At 40.7% G+C, this 25,107-nt stretch overlaps 1 protein-coding gene across 13 annotated transcripts in view; it reads left to right on the forward strand.

Annotated features, from left to right (window-relative positions):
* Positions 1-22,407, forward strand: part of dock10.S (dedicator of cytokinesis 10 S homeolog) — a 153,407-nt gene extending 131,000 nt beyond the window's left edge. For 6 of the 13 annotated variants that reach the window (XM_041563861.1, XM_041563857.1, XM_041563855.1 and 3 more), the window contains 11 exons: positions 141-247; positions 1,398-1,520; positions 10,411-10,524; positions 12,511-12,516; positions 13,968-14,114; positions 15,653-15,863; positions 17,432-17,622; positions 18,980-19,080; positions 19,285-19,423; positions 21,178-21,250; positions 21,922-22,407. In XM_041563861.1, the coding sequence (XP_041419795.1) occupies positions 141-247; positions 1,398-1,520; positions 10,411-10,524; positions 12,511-12,516; positions 13,968-14,114; positions 15,653-15,863; positions 17,432-17,622; positions 18,980-19,080; positions 19,285-19,423; positions 21,178-21,250; positions 21,922-21,992 (1,283 nt within the window). In that variant the 3' untranslated portion in view covers positions 21,993-22,407. 13 annotated transcript variants of the gene reach the window in all.
* The last annotated feature ends 2,700 nt before the right edge of the window (positions 22,408-25,107 follow it).

Consider the following 25,107-nt stretch of genomic DNA (forward strand, 5'->3'; position numbering starts at 1 on the left):
TTAGACTGTTGTTCTTTAAAATGTTTATTCTTTCAATAACATACAGTCAGACTCATTAAATGTCTTCACCGTATAAAATCTTTATAAAACTATAATATGTGTGCAAACTCTTGAATGCAAACTTCCCATTGCTTTATTAGGTATTTTCTCCATGGGGTGGCCCGCTTTCCACAGCATTACTCCAAATATCAAAGAAGAAGGAGCAATGAAAGAAGATTCAGGGATGCAGGATACACCATATAATGAGGCAAGAACAGTTTCCTCATCTTGCAAATCAATGTAATTAAAGGAGAAGGGAAGTCTAAATCACTGGGGAGACCACCTTTTTATTATATATATTATTTATTATATTATATACCCTGATACCCTGAGCCGGTGCTACTTTTAGCAGAAAACTGCACCTACACTGAGTACTTTTTAACAAGCACCATGGAGAGATCCTTGTTCTGCTTTTTTCTTCTTCATGCGGGGGGCATGTGCAGTTGAGTGAAAGCCAAACTGATGATAGAAGAAGCAGAAAGAAGAAGATTGCTCCATGGTGCTCTCTGAAAAGTATCCGGGGCATGTCCAGTGGATCAAATGAATTAGTACAATCACTGGCGGGTGGCGCATTCTCCTAACAGCATAGGAGGCTTTCTTGACTTTGCTCCTAACAGTATAGCATTGCATATAACATTCAGCATGGAGAATACCAATATAATGTAACTACAAGAAGGGAAAGCATTGTCCCTGAATAGTAGACATCAATAAAATGAATATAAAAGTGCTGTACAAATATTTTTTATGTACATCCCTGCAAATAAAGTATTTTTTTGTACTTCAGTAGCAAAGTCCTTTAAACACATTTAGGGGCAGATTTATCAAGGGTCGAAGTGAAACGAGGGAATTTGCAAAGTCATTTTTTGGACACTTCAACCATCAAATAGGATACTACGACTTCGAATTTACTTTGAAGTAAAATAGTTCGAATATTCGACCATTCGATAATCGAAGTACTGTCTCTTTAAAAAAACGTTGACTTCAATAGTTCGCCAAATTAAACCTGCCGAAGTGATATGTTAACCTATGGGGACCTTCTAATGTATTTTTCTAAGTCTTCACACATATCGAAGTAAAATCGTTCGATTGTACGCTAAAAACGTTGGAATTGTTCGATTCCAACGATTTAATCATACGATCGAACGATTTTACTTTGATTGTTCGATGGCCAAATTGGGTGAAAAATACTTTGACTTCAATATTTGAATTCAAAGTATTTCAATTCGATGGTCGAATTTCTAAATATTTTTTACTTCGAAATTTGACCCTTGATAAATCTGCCCCTTAGTATTCTAAAAATACTGATCTCCGCCCTTGAAAATATATTGTTCTACTGGTATGATTTGTGGTATTTGCAGAACGCTCTGGTGGAACAACTGGACCTCTGTGTTGACTACCTGTGGAAGTCGGAACGGTTTGAGCTGATTGCGGAAGTGAGCAAACCTGTCATTGCTGTGTTCGAGAAGCAGCGAGACTTTAAAGTAATCCATTTTTTATATTAATTATTGAAAACATTTTTGTGCTGTCTAGAGCAAGGATTGTTTAGGTTCTCAGCCCATATTTTAAAGATTTGTTTATCCGTGTACAAATGAATCAGTAACTAGTTAACCAATTTTTACTGGTTTGGTATTCAGCCAAATCTTCTGTGAAGGGTTTTAGCTTAATCTGAAACCAAATCATGGGTTAGGTGCATTGCTACTACCAGAGCTCATTAAAAGGGTGGCCCACCTTCAGATTTACTTTAAGTATAATGTAGACTAGGGATGTAGCGAACGTCGGAAAAAAAGTTCGCGAACATATTCGCGAACTTGCGCAAAAATGCGAGCGGTTCGCGAACGGTTCGCGAACCCCATAGACTTCAATGGGAAGGGCGAACTTTAACATCTAAAAAAGACATTCTGGCCAGAAAAATGATTTTAAAGTTGTTTAAAGGGTGCAACGACCTGGACAGTGGCATGCCAGAGGGGGATCAAGGGCAAAAATGTATCTGAAAAATCTGCCTGTGTGTGCTTGGAAGAGATAGTGTAGGGGGAGAGCTGTTAGTGATTTCAGGGACAGATGATAGTAAGTTTGCTGGCTAGTAATCTGCTTGATACTGCTCTGTATTGGAGGGACAGAAGTCTGCAGGGATTTGAGGGACATTTTAGCTTAGGTAGCTTTGCTGGCTAGTAATCTACTGTTCTCTTTAAACAACTGCCATACGTTGACCTTGTAGGCATTGTTTGCCCAGTTTTTTTGGACGCAGCCACTGAAGCACAGTGCCAGAAAAATATGCCATATAAATGCTGAAAATAGTAATTTTCGCCATACGTTGACCTTGTAGACATTGTTTGCCCAGTTTTTTGGTTGCAGCCACTGAAGCCACAGTTGCCAGAAAAAATATGCCATATAAATGCTGAAAATAGTCATTTTTTGCCATACGTTGACCTTGTAGGCATTGTTTGCCCAGTTTTTTTGGTCGCAGCCACTGAAGCACAGTTGCCAGAAAAAATATGCCACATAAATGCTGAAATAGTAATTTTTGCCCATATACGTTGAGTCAATGTATGGCAAAAAATGACTATTTTCAGCATTTATATGGCATATTTTTTCTGGCCTCTGTGCTTCAGTGGCTGCGGCCAAAAAAACTGGGCAAACAATGCCTACAAGGTCAACGTCGTTGACCTTGTAGGCATTGTTTGCCCAGTTTTTTTGGTCGTTGACCTTGTAGGCATTGTTTGCCCAGTTTTTTTGGCCGCAGCCACTGAAGCACAGAGGCCAGAAAAAATATGCCATATAAATGCTGAAAATAGTCATTTTTTTGGTCGCAGCCACTGAAGCACAGTTGCCAGAAAAATTATGCCATATAAATGCTGAAAATATAAATTTTTTTGGTTGCAGCCACTGAAGCACAGAGGCCAGAAAAATTATGCCATATAAATGCTGAAAATATAAATTTTTTTGGTTGCAGCCACTGAAGCACAGAGGCCAGAAAAATTATGCCATATAAATGCTGAAAATATAAATTTTTTGGTTGCAGCCACTGAAGCACAGAGGCCAGAAAAATTATGCCATATAAATGCAGAAAATATGCATTTTTTTGGACGCAGCCACTGAAGCACAGTTGCCAGAAAAAATATGCCATATAAATGCTGAAAATAGTCATTTTTTGCCATACGTTGACCTTGTAGACATTGTTTGCCCAGTTTTTTTGGTTGCAGCCACTGAAGCACAGAGGCCAGAAAAAATTAAACCAGTAGGGTTTGCACCCTAGTTTGTAACGGTGGCGGAGGGAGGAGGACGCTAAAGGACAGCTGTGTGTGGAGTCATGAGGCTTGAAGAGAAGGACAGCTGCATAGAAGTCAGAACAAGTCTTCCGGCGTGCAGTAACCCTCCGAGATCCACCCCTCATTCATTTTAATAAAGGTCAGGTAATCGACACTTTTGTGACCTAGGCGAGTTCTCTTCTCAGTTACAATCCCTCCTGCTGCACTGAAGGTCCTTTCTGAGAGCACACTTGAGGCTGGGCAAGACAAGAGGTTCATGGCAAATTGTGACAGCTCTGGCCACAGATCAAGCCTGCACACCCAGTAGTCCAGGGGTTCATCGCTCCTCAGAGTGTCGATATCTGCAGTTAATGCCAGGTAGTCCACTACCTGCCGGTCGAGGCGTTCTTTGAGGGTGGATCCAGAAGGGTTGTGGCGCTGCCTTGGACAGAAAAACATTTGCATGTCTGACGTTACAGACTGGCCAAAGGGCTTTGTCCTTGCAGGTGTGCTCGTGGCAGGATTACTGGCACCTCTGCCCCTGGAATGTTGATGAGTTCCTGAAGTGACATCACCCTTAAAAGCATTGTACAACATGTTTTGCAGGCTGGTTTGTAAATGCCGCATCTTTTCGGACTTGTGGTATGTTGGTAACATTTCTGACACTTTATGCTTGTACCGAGGGTCTAGTAGCGTTGCGACCCAGTACAGGTCCTTCTCCTTAAGCCTCTTGATACGGGGTCCTTCAACAGGCATGACAGCATGAAAGACCCCATTCTCACAAGGTTGGATGCAGAGCTATCCATCTCCGCTTCCTCATTATCAAGGACTGCATCATCCACGGTCTCCTCCCCCAGCCACGTACAAGACCAGGGGTCCCCAAAAGGTCACCACTAGCCCCCTGGGAAGCCTGCTCCTGTTGGTCCTCCTCCTCCTCCTCCACAAAGCCACCTTCCTCCTCTGACTCCACTTCTGGCACCTCTCCCTGCGTTGCAGCAGGTGCCTGGGTTCGTTCTGGTGATTCCGACCAGAAATCGCGCGCTTCCAGCTCCTCGTCACGCTGGTCTACAGCCTCATCTGTCACTCATCGCACGGCACGCTCCAGGAAGAAAGCGAAGGGTATTAGGTCGCTGATGGTGCCTTCGGTGCGACTGACCATATTTGTCACCTCTTCAAAAGGTCGCATGAGCCTGCAGGCATCGCGCATAAGCACCCAGTAACGGGGGAAAAAAATCCCCAGCTCTGCAGATCCAGTCCTACCACCCAGTTCAAAAAGGTACTCGTTGACGGCCCTTTGTTGTTGCAGCAGACGTTCCAACATAAGGAGCGTTGAATTCCAGCGAGTCTGGCTGTCAGAAATCAAACGCCTGACTGGCATGTTGTAGCGCTGCTGAATGTCAGCAAGGCGTGCCATGGCTGTGTAGGAACGTCTGAAATGGGCCGACACCTTTCTGGACTGGGTGAGAACGTCCTGGAATCCTGGGTACTTGGAGACAAAACGTTGGACTATTAAATTTAACACATGTGCCATGCAGGGCACATGTGTTAAATTGCCCAGTCTCAACGCTGCCAACAGATTGCTTCCATTGTCACACACCACTTTTCCGATCTGCAGTTGGTGTGGGGTCAGCCACCGATCGGCCTGTGACTGCAGAGATGACAGGAGTACAGATCCGGTATGGTTTTTGCTTTCCAGGCACGTCATCCCCAAGACAGCGTGACAACGGCGTACCTGGCACGTCGAATAGCCTAGGGGGAGCTGGGGGTGCACAGGTGTGGAGGAGGAGAAGGAGGACCCAGCAGCAGAGTAAGAAGAAGAAGAGGAAGAAGACGAGGTAGAGAGCGATGGAGGAGTAGAGGTGGTGGCAGAACCGCGTGCAATCCGTGGCGGTGACACCAACTCCACTGTTGTTGTTGAGCTACCCATTCCCTGCTTCCCAGCCATTACCAAGTTCACCCAGTGGGCAGTGTAGGTGACATACCTGCCCTGACCATGCTTGGAGGACCATGCGTCAGTAGTCATATGGACCTTTGGCCCAACACTAAGTGACAGAGATGCGGTAACTTGGCTCTGCACATGTTGGTACAGGTGTGGTATTCCCTTTTTAGAAAAAAAATTGCGGCTGGGTACCTTCCACTGCGGTGTCCCAATTGCTACAAATTTGCGGAAGGCCTCAGAGTCCACCAGCTGGTATGGTAAAAGCTGGCGGGCTAAGAGTGCAGACAAGCCAGCTGTCAGACGCCGGGCAAGGGGGTGACAGTCAGACATTGGCTTCTTACGCTCAAACATGGCCTTCACAGAAACTTGGCTGGTGGCAGATGACTGGGAATGGGAACAGGTGGTCAAGGTGGAAGGCGGAGTGGAGGGTGGTTCAGACGGGTCAAGGAGAGCAGAGGTAGAGCAGTAAGATGCTGGACCAGAAGGAGTGTGGCTTTTAGTTTGCCTGTTGCCTTTGAGGTGTTGCTCCCAAAGTGCTTTGTGCTTGCCGCTCATGTGCCTTCGCATAGAAGTTGTACCTATGTGGCTGTTGGGCTTACCAAGGCTCAGTTTCTGACTGCACTCATTGCAAATTACAATGCTTTTGTCAGAGGCACACACATTAAAAAAATCCCACACTGCTGACTTTTTGGAAGTGTGCGATCTGGCGGTAACAGTAGAAGTTGGCGGCATTGGCGGCAATGGCGGGTGCGTTGGCCGGCTGAACACAGGTGCCGATACATGTTGTTGCCCTACTGATCCCTGCGGGCTGTCCTCCCTGCTTCTTCTAAGTCTTATTCTCCTACTGCCTCTCTGACTCTCCGTCTCTCCATCTGAACTACCCTCCTCTTGCTCTCTTCTACTAGGCACCCACAAAACATCAATCTCCTCATCATCATTCTCCTCAGATGCATCAATTTCTTCTGACACATCACAGAAGGAAGCAGCAGCGGGGACCTCCTCCTCATCACTCATTATGTCCATCTCTATCGTGTTCTCTGCCAGAATTAAATCTGGTGTAACGTCCTCATCTCCTTCATCTTCTTCTGGCAATAATGGTTGCGCATTACTCAGTTCAAGAAACTCATGGGAAAATAACTCCTCTGACTCCAGTGAAGAAGGGGCACCGGTGGTGGAGGAAGTGTTACGTGGGGTGGCCATAGCAGTGGAGGATGAGGAGGATGTTGTGGTAAAGTTAGAAACGGTAGAGGATGGGGTGTGCTGTGTAAGCCAGTCAACTACCTCTTCAGCATTTTGGGAGTTCAGGGTCATTGGCTTTTTTAAAACTGGGCAATTTGCTAGGGCCACAGGATTGCATAGCAGCACGGCCCCTAGCACGGCCTCTGCGTGGCGGCCTGCCTTTGCCTGGCATTATTTTTAAAAAAACAACAACAACAAAAACTCAGTTGGTTTTTCTGGAAACGATAATACACACAGCTAGATGGCAGTTTGAAGAAAACAGTGTGCAAATAATGCCTACAAGATCAACGTATACACTACTACAGCGGTGGATACGGATTACGTAAAATATATGAATGCTGCTTGAAAAAAAGTAACTCAAGTGGTTTTTCTAGAGACGATAATATTATCAATATTTAGACAAAATGTGAACAAGCTCACACAGCTAGATGGCGGTTTGAAGAAAACACTGTGCAAATAATGCCTACAAGGTCAACGTATACACTACTACAGCGGTGGATACGGATTACGTAAAATATATGAATGCTGCTTGAAAAAAAGTAACTCAAGTGGTTTTTCTAGAGACGATAATATTATCAATATTTAGACAAAATGTGAACAAGCTCACACAGCTAGATGGCGGTTTGAAGAAAACACTGTGCAAATAATGCCTACAAGGTCAACGTATACACTACTACAGCGGTGGATACGGATTACGTAAAATATATGAATGCTGCTTGAAAAAAAGTAACTCAAGTGGTTTTTCTAGAGACGATAATATTATCAATATTTAGACAAAATGTGAACAAGCTCACACAGCTAGATGGCGGTTTGAAGAAAACACTGTGCAAATACTGCCCACAAGATCAACGTATACACTACTACAGCGGTGGATACGGATTACGTAAAATATATGAATGCTGCTTGAAAAAAGTCACTCCGGTGTTTTTTCTGGAGACGGTAATATTATGGATATTTAGACAGAATGTGAACAAGGTCACACAGCTAGATGGCAGTTGGTTGAATAACACACTGGGCAAAAAATGCCTACAGGGCAAATAATGCCTAAAAGGTCAATTTATACACTAATACAGCGATGGATACGGATTACGTAAAATATATTATGGCTGCTTGAAAAAAGTCACTCCGGTGTTTTTTCTGGAGACGGTAATATTATGGATATTTAGACAGAATGTGAACAAGGTCACACAGCTAGATGGCAGTTGGTTGAATAACACACTGGGCAAAAAATGCCTACAGGGCAAATAATGCCTAAAAGGTCAACTTATACACTACTACAGCGATGGATACGGATTACGTAAAATATATTATGGCTGCTTGAAAAAAGTCACTCCGGTGTTTTTCTGGAGACGGTAATATTATGGATATTTAGACAGAATGTGAACAAGGTCACACAGCTAGATGGCAGTTGGTTGAATAACACACTGGGCAAAAAATGCCTACAGGGCAAATAATGCCTAAAAGGTCAACTTATACACTACTACAGCGGTAGTAAAATAAAAAAAAGTAAAAAAAAAAAAAAATGAATATTAAAAAAAAAAATTAAAGTTGGTGCTGCTGAACTACTAGGAGCAGCAGATTAGCACACCAGTCCCACTCCCCAACACTGCTAGACTAATAGCACTGGGCTCTTATAGTAGTAGTAGTAGTAGTAGTAAAACAACAAAAAAATAAATAAAAGCAGTCCTTACAAGGACTACTGTTATTGCAGCAGTCAGCAGATGAGATCAGAAGCAGGACAGCTGCCCACTGCAGCTACATACAGAGCACTGCAGTAGAAGGTAGATTACTAGCCAGCAAAGCTACCTAAGCTTAAATGTCCCTCAAACCCCTGCAGACTTCTGTCCCTCCAATAACAGAGCAGTATCAAAACGATTACTAGCCAGCAAACTTTCAACTGTCCCTGAAATCACTAACAGGCAGCAGCTCTCTCCCTACACTATCTCTTCAGCACACACAGGCAGAGTGAAAAAACGCTGCAGGGCTTCGGTTTTTATAGGGAAGGGGAGTGGTCCAGGGGAGAGCTTCCTGATTGGCTGCCATGTACCTGCTGGTCTGGGGTGAGAGGGCAAAAAAAAGCGCCAACAATGGCGAACCCAAAATGGCGAACGTCGCGCGACGTTCGCGAACTTCCGGCGAGCGCGAACACCCGATGTTCGCGCGAACAAGTTCGCCGGCGAACAGTTCGCGCCATCTCTAATGTAGACATTGATATTCTGAGGCAATTGATTTAAGTTATTCTAATAAATTATTCAATTAAGCATGTACAAGTGTTTAGCAAAGCCCTTTAAGCAGACTTATGAACATCAAATTAAATCCTGATATTTCAGTTTTTTTGCTTTTTTGTTCGGTAACTCTCCGGTTTGGTATTTCAGCAGCTGTTTGGTTGCTAGGGTCTTATTTAGCAGTGTTTTCCATGAGAGACTGTAATATGAATAGGCAAGGGATTGCATAGAATGTTAAAAATAGAAAAAATATAAATAACAATTAAATTGTAGGCTTTCAGATGAATAGTTGTTTTTTTTTTAAATGCTGGTGTCAGTGACCATATTTGAAAACTTGAAAGAAGCAGAATATCAGGGCAAATATTTTTTAAAAACCTATAAAATATAAATAATGAAGACCAATTCTAAAGTTGCTTGGAATAGGACATTCTATAACATACTTAAAGTAAACCACCACTTAAGATCTGATAGTGTGAAACAAGCCATTCATATTTAAGAACTTTAAATGCAGATGATTCACTAAATTCACTAAAGTGCGAATATTACAGGAAGTTACCCCTAGTAATGGGCGAATTTGTCCTACTTCAAAAAATTCGCGAAAAATCGTGAAATAGGAAAGTTCCTGGAGAAATCTTGAAATTCGAACGTTTTCACTCAAAAAACGTAAAATTCTGATGTTTTCACTCAAAAATCGTGAAATTCGAAGGTTTTCACTATAAAAATCATGAAATTTAAAGGATTTCACTCAAAAATCGTGAAATTTGAAGGATTTCACTCAAAAAATCGTGAAATTTGAAGATTTTCACAAAAAAATTGATGGGCATGCCACATTTGTTTTAGGGTGGGCTCATGTCTAGGGCATTTGAGGATCGTTTATGTCTGTATTTTGCTTCCTTGGACATTTGTAACAACAAGTGGCCACTTTAAGCATTTGCACCAACATCTCTAATAAAGACAAATCTATGACCTATATGTACCTACCCTATTGGCCTAAGCGTAAGATTACTAACAAAGTTTCTCTAGGTAGAAACGAACACTTGCAAAACTTAGCTATGAAATGCTCACACTGCCGAAGGAACGCTAACAAAAATTCACCAGTGTTCGGCTGCTGAGACTCAACTTCACATTTTAGTGAATTAGTCTGGTGGTAACCAATTTGCACCTGGCGAAGTGCCGCAAAGTGTGGGGAAGCAGTAGCTGGCAAAAATTTGCCCTTTAGTGAATTTGGAGTTGAATCCTAGGAAATGTAGCATTATACAAAATATAACTAATGTCTAGTGATGGGCGAATATGTCCCGTTTCGCCACGAATATCGCTAATTTCTCGCCAAATTTGAGAAACTGGCGAAAAATTTGTGAAACAGTGATTTTGACGCCCGCAATAATTCGCTGGCATCAAAATGGGCGCTGGCGTCAAAGTTGATGCCGGCGCCTATTAAAGTCAATGGGTGTCCGCTAATTGTCGCCAGCATCAAAATCGGTGCTGGCGTTGGAACCGTCCCCAAAATTTTTTCGACGCCAGCAAATTTTCACTGCAAATTTGTTAATTTATTTGCTAGCGGCGAAATCGCGCCTGGCAAATAAATTCATCCATCACTACTAATGCCTATAACAAATGCAAATCTGTAACAGAGTGTCAGCAGATGTCTTGCTATATATCATTCTTGTTTGGAGTTTTATTAGAATTGAATTCATTCATTATTTTCCCCACTTCTTTATTACAGAGGCTGTCAGAGTTGTATTATAACATACATCGATCCTACCTAAAAATTGCAGAAGTTGTGAATGCAGAGAAGAGATTATTTGGGAGGTATTATCGAGTTGCCTTCTATGGACAGGTACATGAATCCACTAATTATTTTTCGTCAAACTAGCTAGATTCCTACCAAAACAGAACTGCCCTATTGCTACGTTTTGGCATCTTTTTTTTGGTGGGGGGGAGACTGTGCAAAGTATTGGTTTTTATCAGTGATTTGATCCGGTAAATATAAACAATGTATAACCTGACTCTGGATTCATGGAGCCACCATATAAAAAGGAATATCCACTGTTCCTCCGTAATTTACAATTGACTATATAATATGCAGCATCAATACAAGACTATGAATAACATAATTCTTAATTCAATTATTCAGTATTTAATTATTCATATCCCTGCACACAAAAGCACAGTATATGCTCACTGTAAATCTTACGCAATCATTAAAGAAATAGGCATCCTCTATGCTATACCACATTGCAGCGCTTTATCATTTAAAGATCACATGCATTTCTTTGTATATTGAATCAAAATATGTTTTAAAGTAAGGCTGTCACTAGTGATGGGCGAATTTATTCGCCAGGCACGAATTTGCGGTGAATTTGCGCGATTCGCCACCAGCGAATAAATTCGCAAAATGCCTGCGAAAATTCACCCGAAAAAATTCGCCGGCGTAAAAAACGGGCGCCGGCATCAAAAACGAGATTCCGGCACCGTTTTGCGAATTTTTCACCGTTTCGCAGATATCGAGAGAAATTCGCAAATTTTTCGGCGAAGCGAAACGGCGCAAATTCGCCCATCACTAGCTGTCACAATTTAGCATGCAAATAATAACATTGCACTAGTACAAATAGGCACTAATAAGTAAATTTAGAACTGTATTTGTATAAATGATGCCAGGATTCCTCATAGTGAGGTTATATATTGTTAAAGGAACAGTAACGTCAAAAATAAAAGTGTTTTAAAGTAATTAAAATATCATGCAGTGCTGCCCTGCACTGGTAAAACTGTTGTGTTTGCTTCAGAAACACTTCTATTGTTTATATAAATAAGCTGCTGTGTAGCAATGGGGACAGCCATTCAAAGGAGAAAAAGCTCAAGTTACACAGCAGATAGCAGATAAGCTCTGTCTGTCTAATGGTGTTATCTGTTATCCATTCGTTAACCTGTGCCATTTAACCGTTTTTCAATTTCCGCCATTGCTCCACAGCAGCTTGTTTATATGAACTATAGTAGTGTTTCTGAAGCAAACAGATCAGTTTTACCAGTGCAGGGCAACACTACATCCTAAATGGAGCTGTAGGTTAATGGAAGTGCCCCACAACAGCATTGTCACCTTTATGAAAGCATCTTTTTACCAGGGTCGCACCCATTGCCAAGAGATTCTTAAGAGTCTTTAATAGTCCAGGTACTATGTACTCCCTCCGACCTGCAGTCAGTATCACTTTTTGCCACATTTTTGCATTAATAGCTAAAAAAATAGTATGCCTAGGCTAAAGGCCTATTTATTACACGAAGTGGGCAACAAGATTGTGGACCAGCTTGTCATAGAGGACTTCAGCCTGTCTAGATATTGGGCCTCCAGTTGATATATGAAGAGATCGGAGAACAGAAAACTCCTTTTAAGATGTTGTTATTTGGAATATGCACAATAAAGTACAAAAGATCCCCCCAATTTGTTTATTTTGTAATTTATTATAATTCCAAAATCAAATTTCAGCATTTAGATACTGATAACAATACAGATCTATCTGGTTAATAAGACAATACAATTGATTATTCGATCTACAGTATGTTCATTAGGACTTTTTATTTTGGCCTGAAACATTTAAGAATTTCTCAGTTTGCATCTGTTGCTTTTTGCCAGTGTATTATATAGTAAATAGTCAGCAACAATCCAGTCTGGCCGCCACATTCATATTAATATTCACTCAACAGCTGCTCTGTACTATTAGTATTCCATGGTGAATAAAACTGAAGCAGAGACACCTGAGTTCCTTATGGTTTTTCAGATTATTATTTTAATTCATGAATTTGCTTTTTTTTCCTATTTATCCATCTGAAGGCTGTGGTAAGTGCCAAATTTCTTTCACATGCCCATTAATCATTTTCTACACTCATCAACTACAGTCATGGACGTTTGGTATCTTGCAACTAATTCATTAATATGTGCTACCAACTTCAACTGTCAGTTTTGGTAAAACATGTCAGCATTGTGCGCTCCATCACTATCTGTCCATATACAATATGCAATAATATCATTGTCGTACCATGGCTCACTACTATGGCTCAGTATTAAGTCACTCTAGAATCAAACAGGTATTCATTTTCTACAGTTCTTCCATATTCTTTTAATACTATTTGTACTGATATACCAGTGTCCCATAGTTAATACCCTGCCCCAATCATACTTTGTTTTGATCAGTTTTATACTTGCCCCAACACAGACAGGAGGCACTAGCATTAAATGTAACAGTCTGTTGGGTTCATAGATACTGTCATGGCACTGGCTGATGTGTGTTTAACTACCTATTAATACCCATTGATAAATACAGTAGGTATTACTTGAAATGTTTTTATTAACATATAGAGGGATATGTAGTGGAGGGGGCAAAATGTTGTTTTGGACAAGACCTAAAGTAAGATTATTAGATATGAGTTACTTTGTCAGAATAGTCTTTTATTACTTCATAACTTCTCAATATTTATCCTAATTTTTTTTAATGTCCTGCCACCTCTGGGGCCTGCACACACCCCCGGGCCTGGGCAGAGGTAAGGGTACAGTGCCTAGTGCAGGGAGCAGGTCTGGGTCATTGGGGCCCGCAAGGGCTGGAACCCTTTTTTTTATGTCCTGCTGGCCCAGTCCAACCCTGGGTATATGCTTGGGGGTTTCTTTGAAAATGCTCAGTGCTCCACTGGGCCCCCTATATGTCTGGGACCTGCAGCACCTGCAGGGTATGACCTTCTCTCTTAATATTTTTAAGCCTACCTTAAATCTTCCAGTGTGGGAGGTCTAACAAGGAGGTCACATACTACCATTTGCTTTAGTATGCAGTGACATTCACATTTTCAATATAAAGGCCCCTTGGATATGCTCTGTTATCTCTTGGATGTGCATGTTGAATGCACTGGAGTCCACACCGCTGAGTAACTGGAGGGCCACTATCTGGCACAATAGATAGATGATAGATAGATAGATAGATAGATAGATAGATAGATAGATAGAGTGTATAAGTACAGTAAAAATCATGTTTCTATGTGCTCTATAATTCACGTCTATTTTATTTTTTCCATTACATAACTATTGGAAAATAACACTTCAGCTTCACTTTTCCTACAAATCCACAATATATTAAATATGTTTATTTTTACGCATCAAAGGCTTTCCTTCCATTCCATCACTGTACTGGCTGCAGGACTTGTGATCTCTCCCTGTAATGACTAAAAAGAGCCTATGGAACTTCTGGACTTAAATCCCAGTGCATTTCTCAGTGGACTAAAATATGCTGATTTCCCTTTCAGGGCTTCTTTGAAGAAGAAGAAGGAAAAGAATACATCTATAAGGAACCTAAATTAACAGGCTTATCGGAAATTTCCCAACGACTGCTAAAACTCTATGCTGATAAATTTGGAGCAGACAATGTTAAGATTATTCAAGACTCCAATAAGGTATGTATTGTAAGTAACAGGAGATTGAAGCAGTATCTGCATTTTTTGTTTATGGAAGCATGTGCCATGGAAAATTAGCAATAATTCCAGACTTAAAATAATTACAGTAAAAGTCAGATGCCTATTTACTGAAGCAACATGGAATGTCGTGCAAAGAATGGGCTTGTAGTGAAAGAAGTTAGGGCTGTTTAGTTTCATCTAAGTATAATGACTGAGGTTTAGTGGCTGAAACCATGGCAAATTAAGAGTGGTTGCCCATTGTGTCCTAAATATATCAGGAAAACGATAATAAAGTGTCCACTCAAGACTAACTGAGTTAGTTGGTATCTCCAAATTGGGAGCACGCTTTAAAGGAGAAGGAAAGTAATTTTATACTTGGCAGCACCAAAAGTTAGGCACCCCAAGCGATTGTATTTACTTACTTGACACTCCAGGCTGGCGCTCCTATCAGCAGAAAACGGCATGACCCAGGGTTCTTCCAGCTTCTTCTTTTAGTTCACCGCTGTGCATGAGAAGTAGAGTGAAAAGCTGAACTTTAATGAAAAAGCCGGCTATTTCATTCTACTGCACATGCGTCTGCCCCGGGAATTTTAAAGATTGAAGAAGCAGGAAGAAGATCGCTCCATGGTGCTCGCTGGAAGAACCCCCGGGCAGTTGCAGTTTCCTGCTGATAGGAGCACCAGAGTGTCAGGTAAGTAAATACAATCACTGGAAGGTGTCTAACCTTTGGCACTCCCAAGTATATTATTAAAATTACTTTCCTTCACCTTTTAAAGAAGGAGTGTTCAGGCCTCTAGAACATTCATTTTCCCTGACCCTGCCTTTAATTATAGGAATCACCTGAAACATCGGCCCTGCATTATTTATGGAAATATAAAAAAGACTATTTTAAAATGATTTTTGGAGTTGTGGGTGTGGCTTGATGTCCCATATGAATCTATATTCATTTGTTTAATTATGAATTATTAATGGATCTTTTACAAAAAGGGCTCAGCACTAGGTGCAAAAATAGGCAACTGAATCTAAACATGATTCTTATAGTACTTGTGCCCATTTGCACAGCAGGCTGAGGCATACACCAGCCCAGTAAAATAATACTCACCTTGATCTGGTATTAAGTAGTGTAGACCTTGGGGGGGGCAGGGGCAAGTTATCCAGCCGGAACAAGCCATATTTATGGAGGAATAAATTATGTGATTCTACAGTCAAAGCAGGGCCCTCGCTGCAGCTGTCCCTATTTGCAACCCAAACACACATTTTTCTCTGTAATAATAAAAGAGAACCTTGTACTTGATCCTACCTAAGACATAATCCATCAATATTGGGGACAAAATAATCCTATTGGGTTTATTTAATGTTTAAATGATTTTCAGCAGAATTAATGTTTGGGAATCCAATTAACAGAAAGATCCTTTATCCAGAAAACCCCAGGTCCCAAGCATTCTGTACAATAGATCCTATAATTGTACCATGCAGTGACATATACTGCAGCTACATTATCTGTCTAACCTTTATGTGAACTTATCATTTCAATGCAGGTCAACCCAAAAGAACTTGATTCAAAAATTGCCTATATCCAAGTTACTTATGTGACTCCTTATTTTGATGAGAAAGAGCTGATGGACAGAAAAACTGATTTTGAGAAGCATCACAATATCAACAGATTTGTATTTGAAACCCCCTTCACACTTTCTGGAAAAAAGCATGGCGGCGTTGAGGAACAGTGCAAACGACAGACTGTGCTCACAAGTAGGTGTTACTGAGCAGATACTTTAGGGGTTATGCAATAAAAGGCTCTTTAAAAACAATTACTTTTTTATACTACATTTTCCTAAGTATATACGTAATTTGGGCAGATCTTCCCTGCCCAAGCCATTTCATTTATACTGCATATACCCCCTTCATTTGCCACTGCCATCACATTTTCCTAAAACAAATAGCAGCTTCATCCTGCGACCATTTTCCCTCTGACACATCACACTTTGATAAAAAGTTCTGCTGGGGTTGAGCACTGTAATGGTTAAGCTGAGCTCAGGAGAGGTGGGTAGGAGGAAAAAATAAGATCAGATATAGTTTCTAAGGGAACCAGCAATGCTATCTCTTCCTTGGCTGTTAGACTGGAGGGCGTGTTTAGTAATCTGAGCTGAAAAGAACTGAGCATGCTCAAGAGCCAAAGAAAAAGGAAGGCGGCAGAGTGGTTTAGAGGAGCAGAAGGATTTCTAAGTAATTAAGGGTATTCTGCAGCCTTACTGTTAACCTTTTTACAACCAGAGTGGCAGTTAAAGATTAAAGATTTCAAAGAGGCTGTTCACTGATTAAATTTTTGTGGGAGGTGTTTACACGTCCTTTAAGTTTACCCGGTGCAGTTACCCATAGAAACTAATCAGCAGGTAGCATGTTTAAAAGCAAATATCTGATTGGTTGCTATGAGTCACCGCTCCTGGGCAAATTTAGTACATTTTATTAAATATGGGGGATTGTGTTGCTTAGTTCACTGAATGACTTGTTACTGCACAGTTATTACAAAGTGTCACAGGCAGTGCTGGGGCAAGACGGCCCTACATCGCCCCTCCTCATGCGTGCACGTTTACAATCAAGCCCGACGAATAAGCACCGCATCCACGGGAAGGTGGCAGAAGAAGGAAGGAACTAGGGGAAGATGGAAGAAGAGGTACATGCCTGGCGCCCCTCAAACATTGCACCCTAGGCATGTGCTTCTTCTGTCTGACTCTTAGTTCTGCTCCTGGTCACAGGTACCATTTGCTCATGTGACTTCTGGTTGATATTGGCCACAAATCAGGCCCCGAGCTCATTTATAAACACAGGGCAAATTTAAACATTGGTAGTAACCCATAGCAACCAATCAATGATTGGCTTTTTTCAGCCAGGTGTAGGTTGAGTAGTGAAACAAAGGCTTGATTGGTTGCCATGGGTAACTGCCAAGTTGCATATTTGCACAGTGTTATAAATGAGCCCTGTGCATAGGCAAGGCTACTTCTGCCATGAGATAAAGTGAGAACCTCTTCTCAGATGGTACTCCTACAAGAATAAAAAATAGCCACCCACAATCCCACTCCCTTATATAATATTAAGATCCATATTTCCGGATTTTAAGGAGGGGAATATGTGGTTCTAATATAGGAGAGCATCTAGGAATCCTGACCTTTCTCCTGCAGAAAGTGTGGGTCATGTTGTGGCTGTGGTGGCCATATTTGGGGCAGCTTGGCTTGCTCTTTTACTTTTCTGTGTATAATCTGCTTAGAGGAAGTTATAATTAGAGTGCACATTCTAGCGTCTTACTGGTCTTGTCTATGCAGCAAGTCATTCCTTTCCTTATGTGAAGAAACGGATCCAAGTCGTGAACCAGACGAGCACGGAGCTCAATCCCATAGAGGTCGCTATAGATGAAATGACCAAGAAGGTTCAGGAACTCCAGCAGCTTTGCACAATGGATGATGTTGACATGATAAGGTTACAGCTCAAACTTCAAGGAAGTGTCAGTGTGAAGGTAGGGGAGGAATGTGGCAAAGAATTAATCCCACAACTTCATTCTAAAGTTTTATTTTGATTCTGGTGCATCTTCACTTACTTTTTTTCAAAATGAATGCAAAAGAAGAGCTGCCATACTCTTTGGGCTCCAGACTCACTGAAGAGACAAATATCAAAGTACAAGTTCGAACCTCCAGGGCTTTGTATTCGAAGTCCAGCGATCACTAGGGCTCTCCTCTGCCCGCGAAAAAGACAATATCCAAGATTGGATCGCTGTATACCTCATAACACCACAGATTATTGAGGGGAAAAAACAAACTACAAATAATATAGTGTAGTATTTTATAAATAAAAAATTTGTGACACCCTTAGTGCTTCTTATATATTTCATTTGTGCTTAGTCAGCTAAAAAATATCCTCCATAAGTGAAAAAATAGTATCATATGGTGAAAAGTCTCTATGTGCCCGGTCTCTCAGCGTCTTTTACCGTCCACTGCGCATGTTTGTGACACGCTTCTGCAGCTTCTAAAATTTGTAGTCCTCGCTGCCCGTGCGGAGGAGGCAGGGAAGAAGCCAGTCCGTGAAACGCGTTAGTGAGGACTACCAATTTCGGGAGCTGCAGAAGCGTATCACAAACATGCGCAGTGTACGGTAAAAGAGGCTTAGAGACAGGTAGCAGCAAATAGAGACTTTTATTTGGATTTTATATGCGGTTTTACCAAGAATGTCTGTGAGTGCATTTTAAATATTTATTTATGTAGTAAAAGCGCTTCTGCACATGTCACTTTTTTATGCCCAAGTAAGAAACAAAGAAGATTGGGAGTGGAGCAAATCATATAATGTATATCCAACGCCTGTATATTATACCACCAGGAATAGTGCAGTTTTAAGTTGTAGTTTTCACTTAATTACAATACAAGCCTTCGGCAGCACTGTGTGGATTCTATTTTGTCACTTTTTTTCTTTTTTTACATTTTCGTAATTTTCCTTTTTTATTTTTTCCATTTTTTCTGTTTTTCATTTTTTTTTTGCAATTTTTTTATTCACTTACTAAAATCACCATGTGATACTATTTTTTCAGTAATGGAGGATATTTTTTAGCTGACACAAATTAAATATATATTAGAAGCACCAAGGGTGTCACAAATTTTTTTTTTTTATATAAAATACTACACTATATTATTTTTATTTTCTGTTTTTTCCCCTCAATAATCTGTGGTTTTGAGGTATACAGTGATCCAAACTTGGATATTGTCTTTACTAAAGAGACAGCAGGTTTTGGATGGATAGAGGCATGGCAGGCACAGTAGGGAATGATCGTGCCTAGGGAATGCCTTATTTGTTCTACATGTACTTACTATCATTGTTCCCTGCAGGTAAATGCTGGGCCTATGGCATATGCACGGGAATTTCTAACTGAATCAAATTCCAGGAATTATCCTGAAAGTCAAGTTCGGCACCTAAAGGAAATCTTCAGGTAATATACTGTCTGCGGCCAGTTTAGATACAAAATACCTATAGTTACCCCATAGTGATATCTAACACGAAACCAAGCCGGTCGTTTGTTGCCTTTGTAACTTTCTCTCAATTTCTAAACAGATATTTTCACTGTTGTTTTTTGAGAACATCATGTTCCCCCCAAACCAATGCATATCCTTTTCCCTACACTTGGTTGCTGCAGGCAATTTGCAGATACATGTGGCCTTGCTCTGGAAGTGAACGGACGGTTAATAAAGGAGGATCAGCTTGAATATCAAGAAGAGATGAAGTCCCATTATAGAGAAATCCTGACAGAACTATCGGAAGTCATGAATGAACAGGTAAATGCAGTGTTTTTATACTGCCCCCTATACAGGGTGATTTTACATTTAAAATGCATTTAATAGAAACATACTGTAACTTTAACTGTTATTTTGTAGCAATGTCTGTCTCATTAGGGCTTTGTGCAGCAGTACTGCCAATGATCCTGCAGTACTGACCATTCTGATGACCGTTTGCTGTTTTTTAACTTTGAGAAATGTTTTCAGAGCATTTTTTTTAAATGATTTCTCATTGAGATATTGATATTTTACTGCTTTGAATGTACTTTTTTGTGAGTCAGGTAAGTGGCTGGTAGGAGGGAGGTATAATGTGACAGGTCTTCCTAAGTGGACTTGTCTGGACCCTGGTTTTCCCTTATAGTCCAGAGTACATTTAGGGTATGTAATGGGCCTCACCAATTGAAAAATTTAAGATGAAGCAAAGTATGTCAGACCATATCAAGGACACTCTCTTTAATGACTTAAAGGGATTGTTCACCTTCCAAACACTTTTTTCAGTTCAGTTGTTATCAGCATAAACAAACAAAGACTTTTTTCCATTGCTTCCATCTTTTATTTTTTACTGTTTTCCCAAACTTTAAGTTTAAAGTTTAATGTTTGTGTCTCTCGTGTTTGAGTCTGGCAGCTCAGTGATCCGGGCGCAGATTCTGAACTGTCACAATTTGCTACATTTAGTTGCTACATTTAGTTGATACAATTACAGTAGTTGATACATTTCTCAGCAGTATCAGTGGAATATTTGCAACTATTGTATCAATTCTAACAGTTGCCTACATAATGAAATTCAGGGATTCTGCTCAGCAGGGACAAAGATAAATGTATCAAGTAGATATTGATCAAGGGTCGAATTTCGAATTTGAAAAACATCGAAATTTGAATTCAAAAAGACCAACCAAAATTGACTCCAAATAAGTTCTAGGAGGTCCCCCATAGGCTAAAACAACAATTTGTCTGGTTTTAGATGGCGAATAATCGGGGACAGTCCATAATAAATTCCGATATTCAAATTTTCAAATTTTTTCGAATTTGGACTATTTTTTCGAATTTGGACTATTCCCTAGTCGAAGTACACAATTTTTTTTAACTTTTACAATTTTACAAAATGAAAATTCACCTTCACCTTTGTAAATCTGCCCCTAAATGTATTCATTTAGAACAGTTAAAGAGTCGGCAACACCCCTCTTAGATGGTGAAAAATGAAAATTTACACTGGTCACAAATAGAAAGTAGAAAGTAATTGGCAAAAGTCTTTATTTCTGGTAAATTATCTTATCTGAAACCAACTGAATTGAAAAAAAGTATTTGACGGTAAACAACACCTTTAAGATGCACTAAAGGGGAACGTAATATGTTTGGTTTGTGTAAAAAACATTTGCAAAAACATTAGCGACCATGTTTGTGTCATTTTTGACTGATTAAAGACCTGAACGACTTCCTCGCAACGTTTGCAAATATTCACAATACAAAGAAATGTCTAATAAAGAATTACATTGCGACAGATGCATTTTTATTTTCAAAGTTTTGCTCTTTGTGAATTTTATTACATTTCCCCGTAAGAACTCAGTATACAAGAATTATATTTTCTATTATTTGTCACAACATAATTAGAGTCCATTTTTACTATACTGTGCTTTGCCTCTACCACATAATGAACATTGTCGTGTTTAGTACTGTATTCTTCCTGTGATTATTGTTTTTGCATTGACAGACATTTCCATCCATTAATAATCATCACTCTTTCTTCTCTTTATAAGCTTTCATATGGCCTCTGTGTGTTCCGCTTCTCTTCTATTTCAAACATTTTTCTCAGTACCATTGGGAAAATGGGTATGTGTCTCCCCCCATGTGCATGACTTGCTCACACTTGTCCCTTTCTTTAGTAAAGTAAAGGAACATTCCATTGATCTGATACTAGAGCACCACCTGGGTTCGGCAGCATTGCATACAGGAGCGGCACAACATATGTATCCCCTGAAACTCCTCTTAGCTAGTGATGGGCGAATTTATTTACTAGGCAAGGATTCGCGACGCATTTCCGCATTTCACCACCTGTAAATTTTTTCGCAAAAATTCACCACCAAAAAAAATCGGCTGTGCCAAAAAAGTTGCACGTGTAACAATTGAGACGCAGTAAAACAATTTTGATGCCCACTGACTTTAATTCATTTGGACAAAAGAGTTGCGCATAAAAATTGTCAGGCATCAAAATAAGTTTGACGCCCATTGAATTTAATGCATTTGGACAAAAAAAGTTGTGCGTGTAAAATTTGATGCATGCATAAAATTTGTTGTGTGTCAGTTATTTTGACGCCCATTGACTTTTTCGCCCATCACTATTCTTAGCATGTGTTGCATTCAGAAAGTGAATTGTTACTATCCTTTTCTGACCTAAACCAAAGGGGAAATAAATATGATGTATCTGGACAAGTAGCTGTAGGCTCAACAGATGCTCTTTGGTAACAGAATCCTGGTAACTTTTCTTCTCCTGTTTATTGAAGATTCCATACCGAGAGGAGCTGGCAAAGCAGCAAGGAGCAGAAAGGCCATGTACTCTTCGATCAGTCAGTAGGACATACCCAAGCCTGCAGAGCTCATCCTCGAAAGCAGATTCCTGAAAAGAACTCCCTTTTACTGCTCAGAGGATTGGAACGTTTTGAACAAAGGAGATTGTCTCAGTGGAAGTGGGACTATTATTTATTATAAAGCATCACTGCTGATGTATAACAGTGCTTGTGCGATCACAGAGACATACCATAGGGAGGGATTATTATTGTTCTTGTAAAATCTAATCTTATTTTTTACCTTCCTCTCATATTTTAAGAGTCGCTACTCTGTTTTATATTAATTAAGCATATTTACTTGTACATAGGAGATGTGTAAAATTTGTCATTTTTATAGAAATGAGGATGTTTATTCGTACCTATGAGATGACTGAGATTATGGAGAAATAATTAGATAAAGATTTATTAAAGTATTTCAATGTGTATTATCTGTGGGCAGTTTATGTTTCTTTTGGTGTTCGTTATAGTTATCAAACACTAGGAATGAACCAAATCCACTATTCTGGATTCGGCTGAACCCTCGAATCCTTCGCGAAAGATGTGGCCGAATTCCGAACCGAATTTGAATGCTATTTTGCATATGCAAATTAAAGGTGGGAAGGGGGAAACATTTTTTACAGCCTTGTTTTGTGACAAAAAGGCACGCAATTTCCCTCCCTGCCCCTTATTTGCATATGCAAATTAGTATTCGGTTCGGCCAGGCAGAAGATGTCGGCTGAATCCGAATCCGGCTTAAAAAAAAGGTCGAATCCTGTCCGAATCCTGAAACTAATCCTGGATTCGGTCCAACCTGTATTTCTCTACTTATTAACCTGACCCATCTTCCAACAGTCTGACAGCTGTAGATGAACCATCTATTTAAATGGCCTGCAGTATAATAGGGTAGGAACTCTGTGTTTAGCTTAATGTGTAAGTTTGGATAAAGGGGTTGCTTACCTTTAAATCAAATTTTAGTATGATGTAGAAAGTTCTATTCTAAAACAATTTGCAATTGGTCTTCATTTTTTGTTACGTGTGTGTGTTTTTAGCTCTTAATTCAGCAGCTCTCCAGTATGGAATTTCAGCAGCTATCTGGTTGCTAGGGTCCGAATTGTCTTAGCAGCCAAGTAGTGGTGTGATGAGAGCAATATGAATAGGGGAGGTGTGAACATAAAGTTAAACAATCAAATCTACCAATAAAATAAAATGGTAGCCTCACAGAGCAATAGATTATTGCCCCCCCCCATTTGAAAGCTGGAATGAGAAGGAAAAGGCAAATAATTCAAAAACTATAAACAATAAAGACTAATTGCCAAGAATTGCTAATTGTATCAGGTACGAAAAGTTAACTTAAAGGTCAACAACCCCTTTAATATTTGACAATTAAAGAGGGCATAGATCCAACACCTAAAACCCAAAAAGTGAATTCCGCTGCAATCTCTTTGAACAGAATTCTTAATTAAGATAATAAGCCGTCTTATATCTCACTGCATGTTGAATATGATCCTGCAATGTATTAAGAAGGGAGGTCTGTGCAGTGTAAAATGGTTATGTGGAAAATACACTGGATCTGGATCAACTAGCAGTTAGGCAGGTTATATATGGACTGAAAAGACTGAACCCGATGGACGTGTCTTTTTTCAACCTAATTTACTATGTTACTATGTAATAGGAGCCCAGTGGTGTGGGCGCATTAGAAATGCGTCTGTTCAATTCATTTGGGACTTATGGGGGATTCTGATACACAAGAGCAGGGTTGGACGGGGGGGGGCCCGGGGCCCACCGGTGCTGCTGTCCCAGGGCCCCCCTGCCAGCCATTGTGGTTTTTGTTGACGCATATGCGTGCCCCTCTTTTATGCACGTATGCGTTTTTTACATCGCAAAAAACAAGCATAGAAAAAACATGTACATGCGTCTTTTTTTCCGATGATCCAGGGAGCGGGTCTGGGCCCACTTGGTTTTTTTCCCGGTGTCCTGCTGGCCCAGTCCGACCCTGCACTAGAGGGTCTACTGAACAATGTGGGCATCCTGGATTCTGTGCAGTGTATTGAGGGAATGGGGTTTGAGCTTCATCGCTGAAGACCTATTCTATGCCCTTATAATACAGTTGTAAGTATCAACACCATCATCATTTATTTATTTGTATAGCACCAGAAAGTTACGAAGTTTACATTGATTTGTAACAAAAAGATTCTTACTATAAAAATAGGATCAGAGGACCCTGCTCACAAGAGCTTATGATCTAAAGGATACAGAGGGTTTTTTTATGTAATGCGAAAATACAATAACCTAAAACATAAATGTTCTCAGAAACCTGGGCCTATTAAGGTCTGAAATGAAAGCAGCTGTTGATATGAAATAAAGGCTATTGTTGGGGTGTGTAGTAGAGTTGCTTTTGTCCAGAGCCGGGCCAACTCGGCCAGACGCCGGCTCTGTGCACTCTCGACTGCGCATGCGCTCCAGTGCGCATGCGTGAGATGAAGCGCATTTTCGCGGAATATGCCAGTGCCAGCCGAGGAGAGACGGGACCGGACACGGGGTAGGCGACAGAGCAGGTACGTGCCTGGCGCCCCCTCAGCTTTGCGCCCTAGGCACGTGCCTACTCAGCCTACCCCTAGTTCCAGCCCTGCTTTTGTCCAAAAAACAATATTAGTAGTGATGGGAGAATTTGGGGCGTTTCGATTCGCAGAAAAATGTGCGAATTTCCCGCAAAATTTGCGAAATGGCGGAAATTAGTGAAACAGCGGCACGTCCGTTTTTTTGACGCCGGCGAATTTTCCCATCACTAAATATTAGCATATCAGTGACCCTTCCTGATGGTTTGAGCATACAGAAATATATACCTCTGTGTCTTTGTTATCCACTTCTAGTCTCCAGGGCTATAACGTGCCTTATATTCAGTCTATTTACACCTGCAATCGTTACAATTTGGGCCTCGTGACCATGCCCGCCATCAGGGGGGCACAGGGGGTACAACTATTGAAGGGCCCGGGCCTGGAGGGGGGCCTGGCTGTGCTGCAGTTTTCAAATTAGCTGGGCCCCCCGTACGCAATGTGCCGCTGAACTGCCGAAAGTCCCAAAACCAGCTGAAGACCCGAATCGCCGAAGACCCAAAGCTATGAAGAAGACCCAAAGCCACGAAAA

This window comes from Xenopus laevis, chromosome 5S (assembly GCF_017654675.1).
Source record: "Xenopus laevis strain J_2021 chromosome 5S, Xenopus_laevis_v10.1, whole genome shotgun sequence".
NCBI classification, from domain to species: domain Eukaryota; kingdom Metazoa; phylum Chordata; class Amphibia; order Anura; family Pipidae; genus Xenopus; species Xenopus laevis.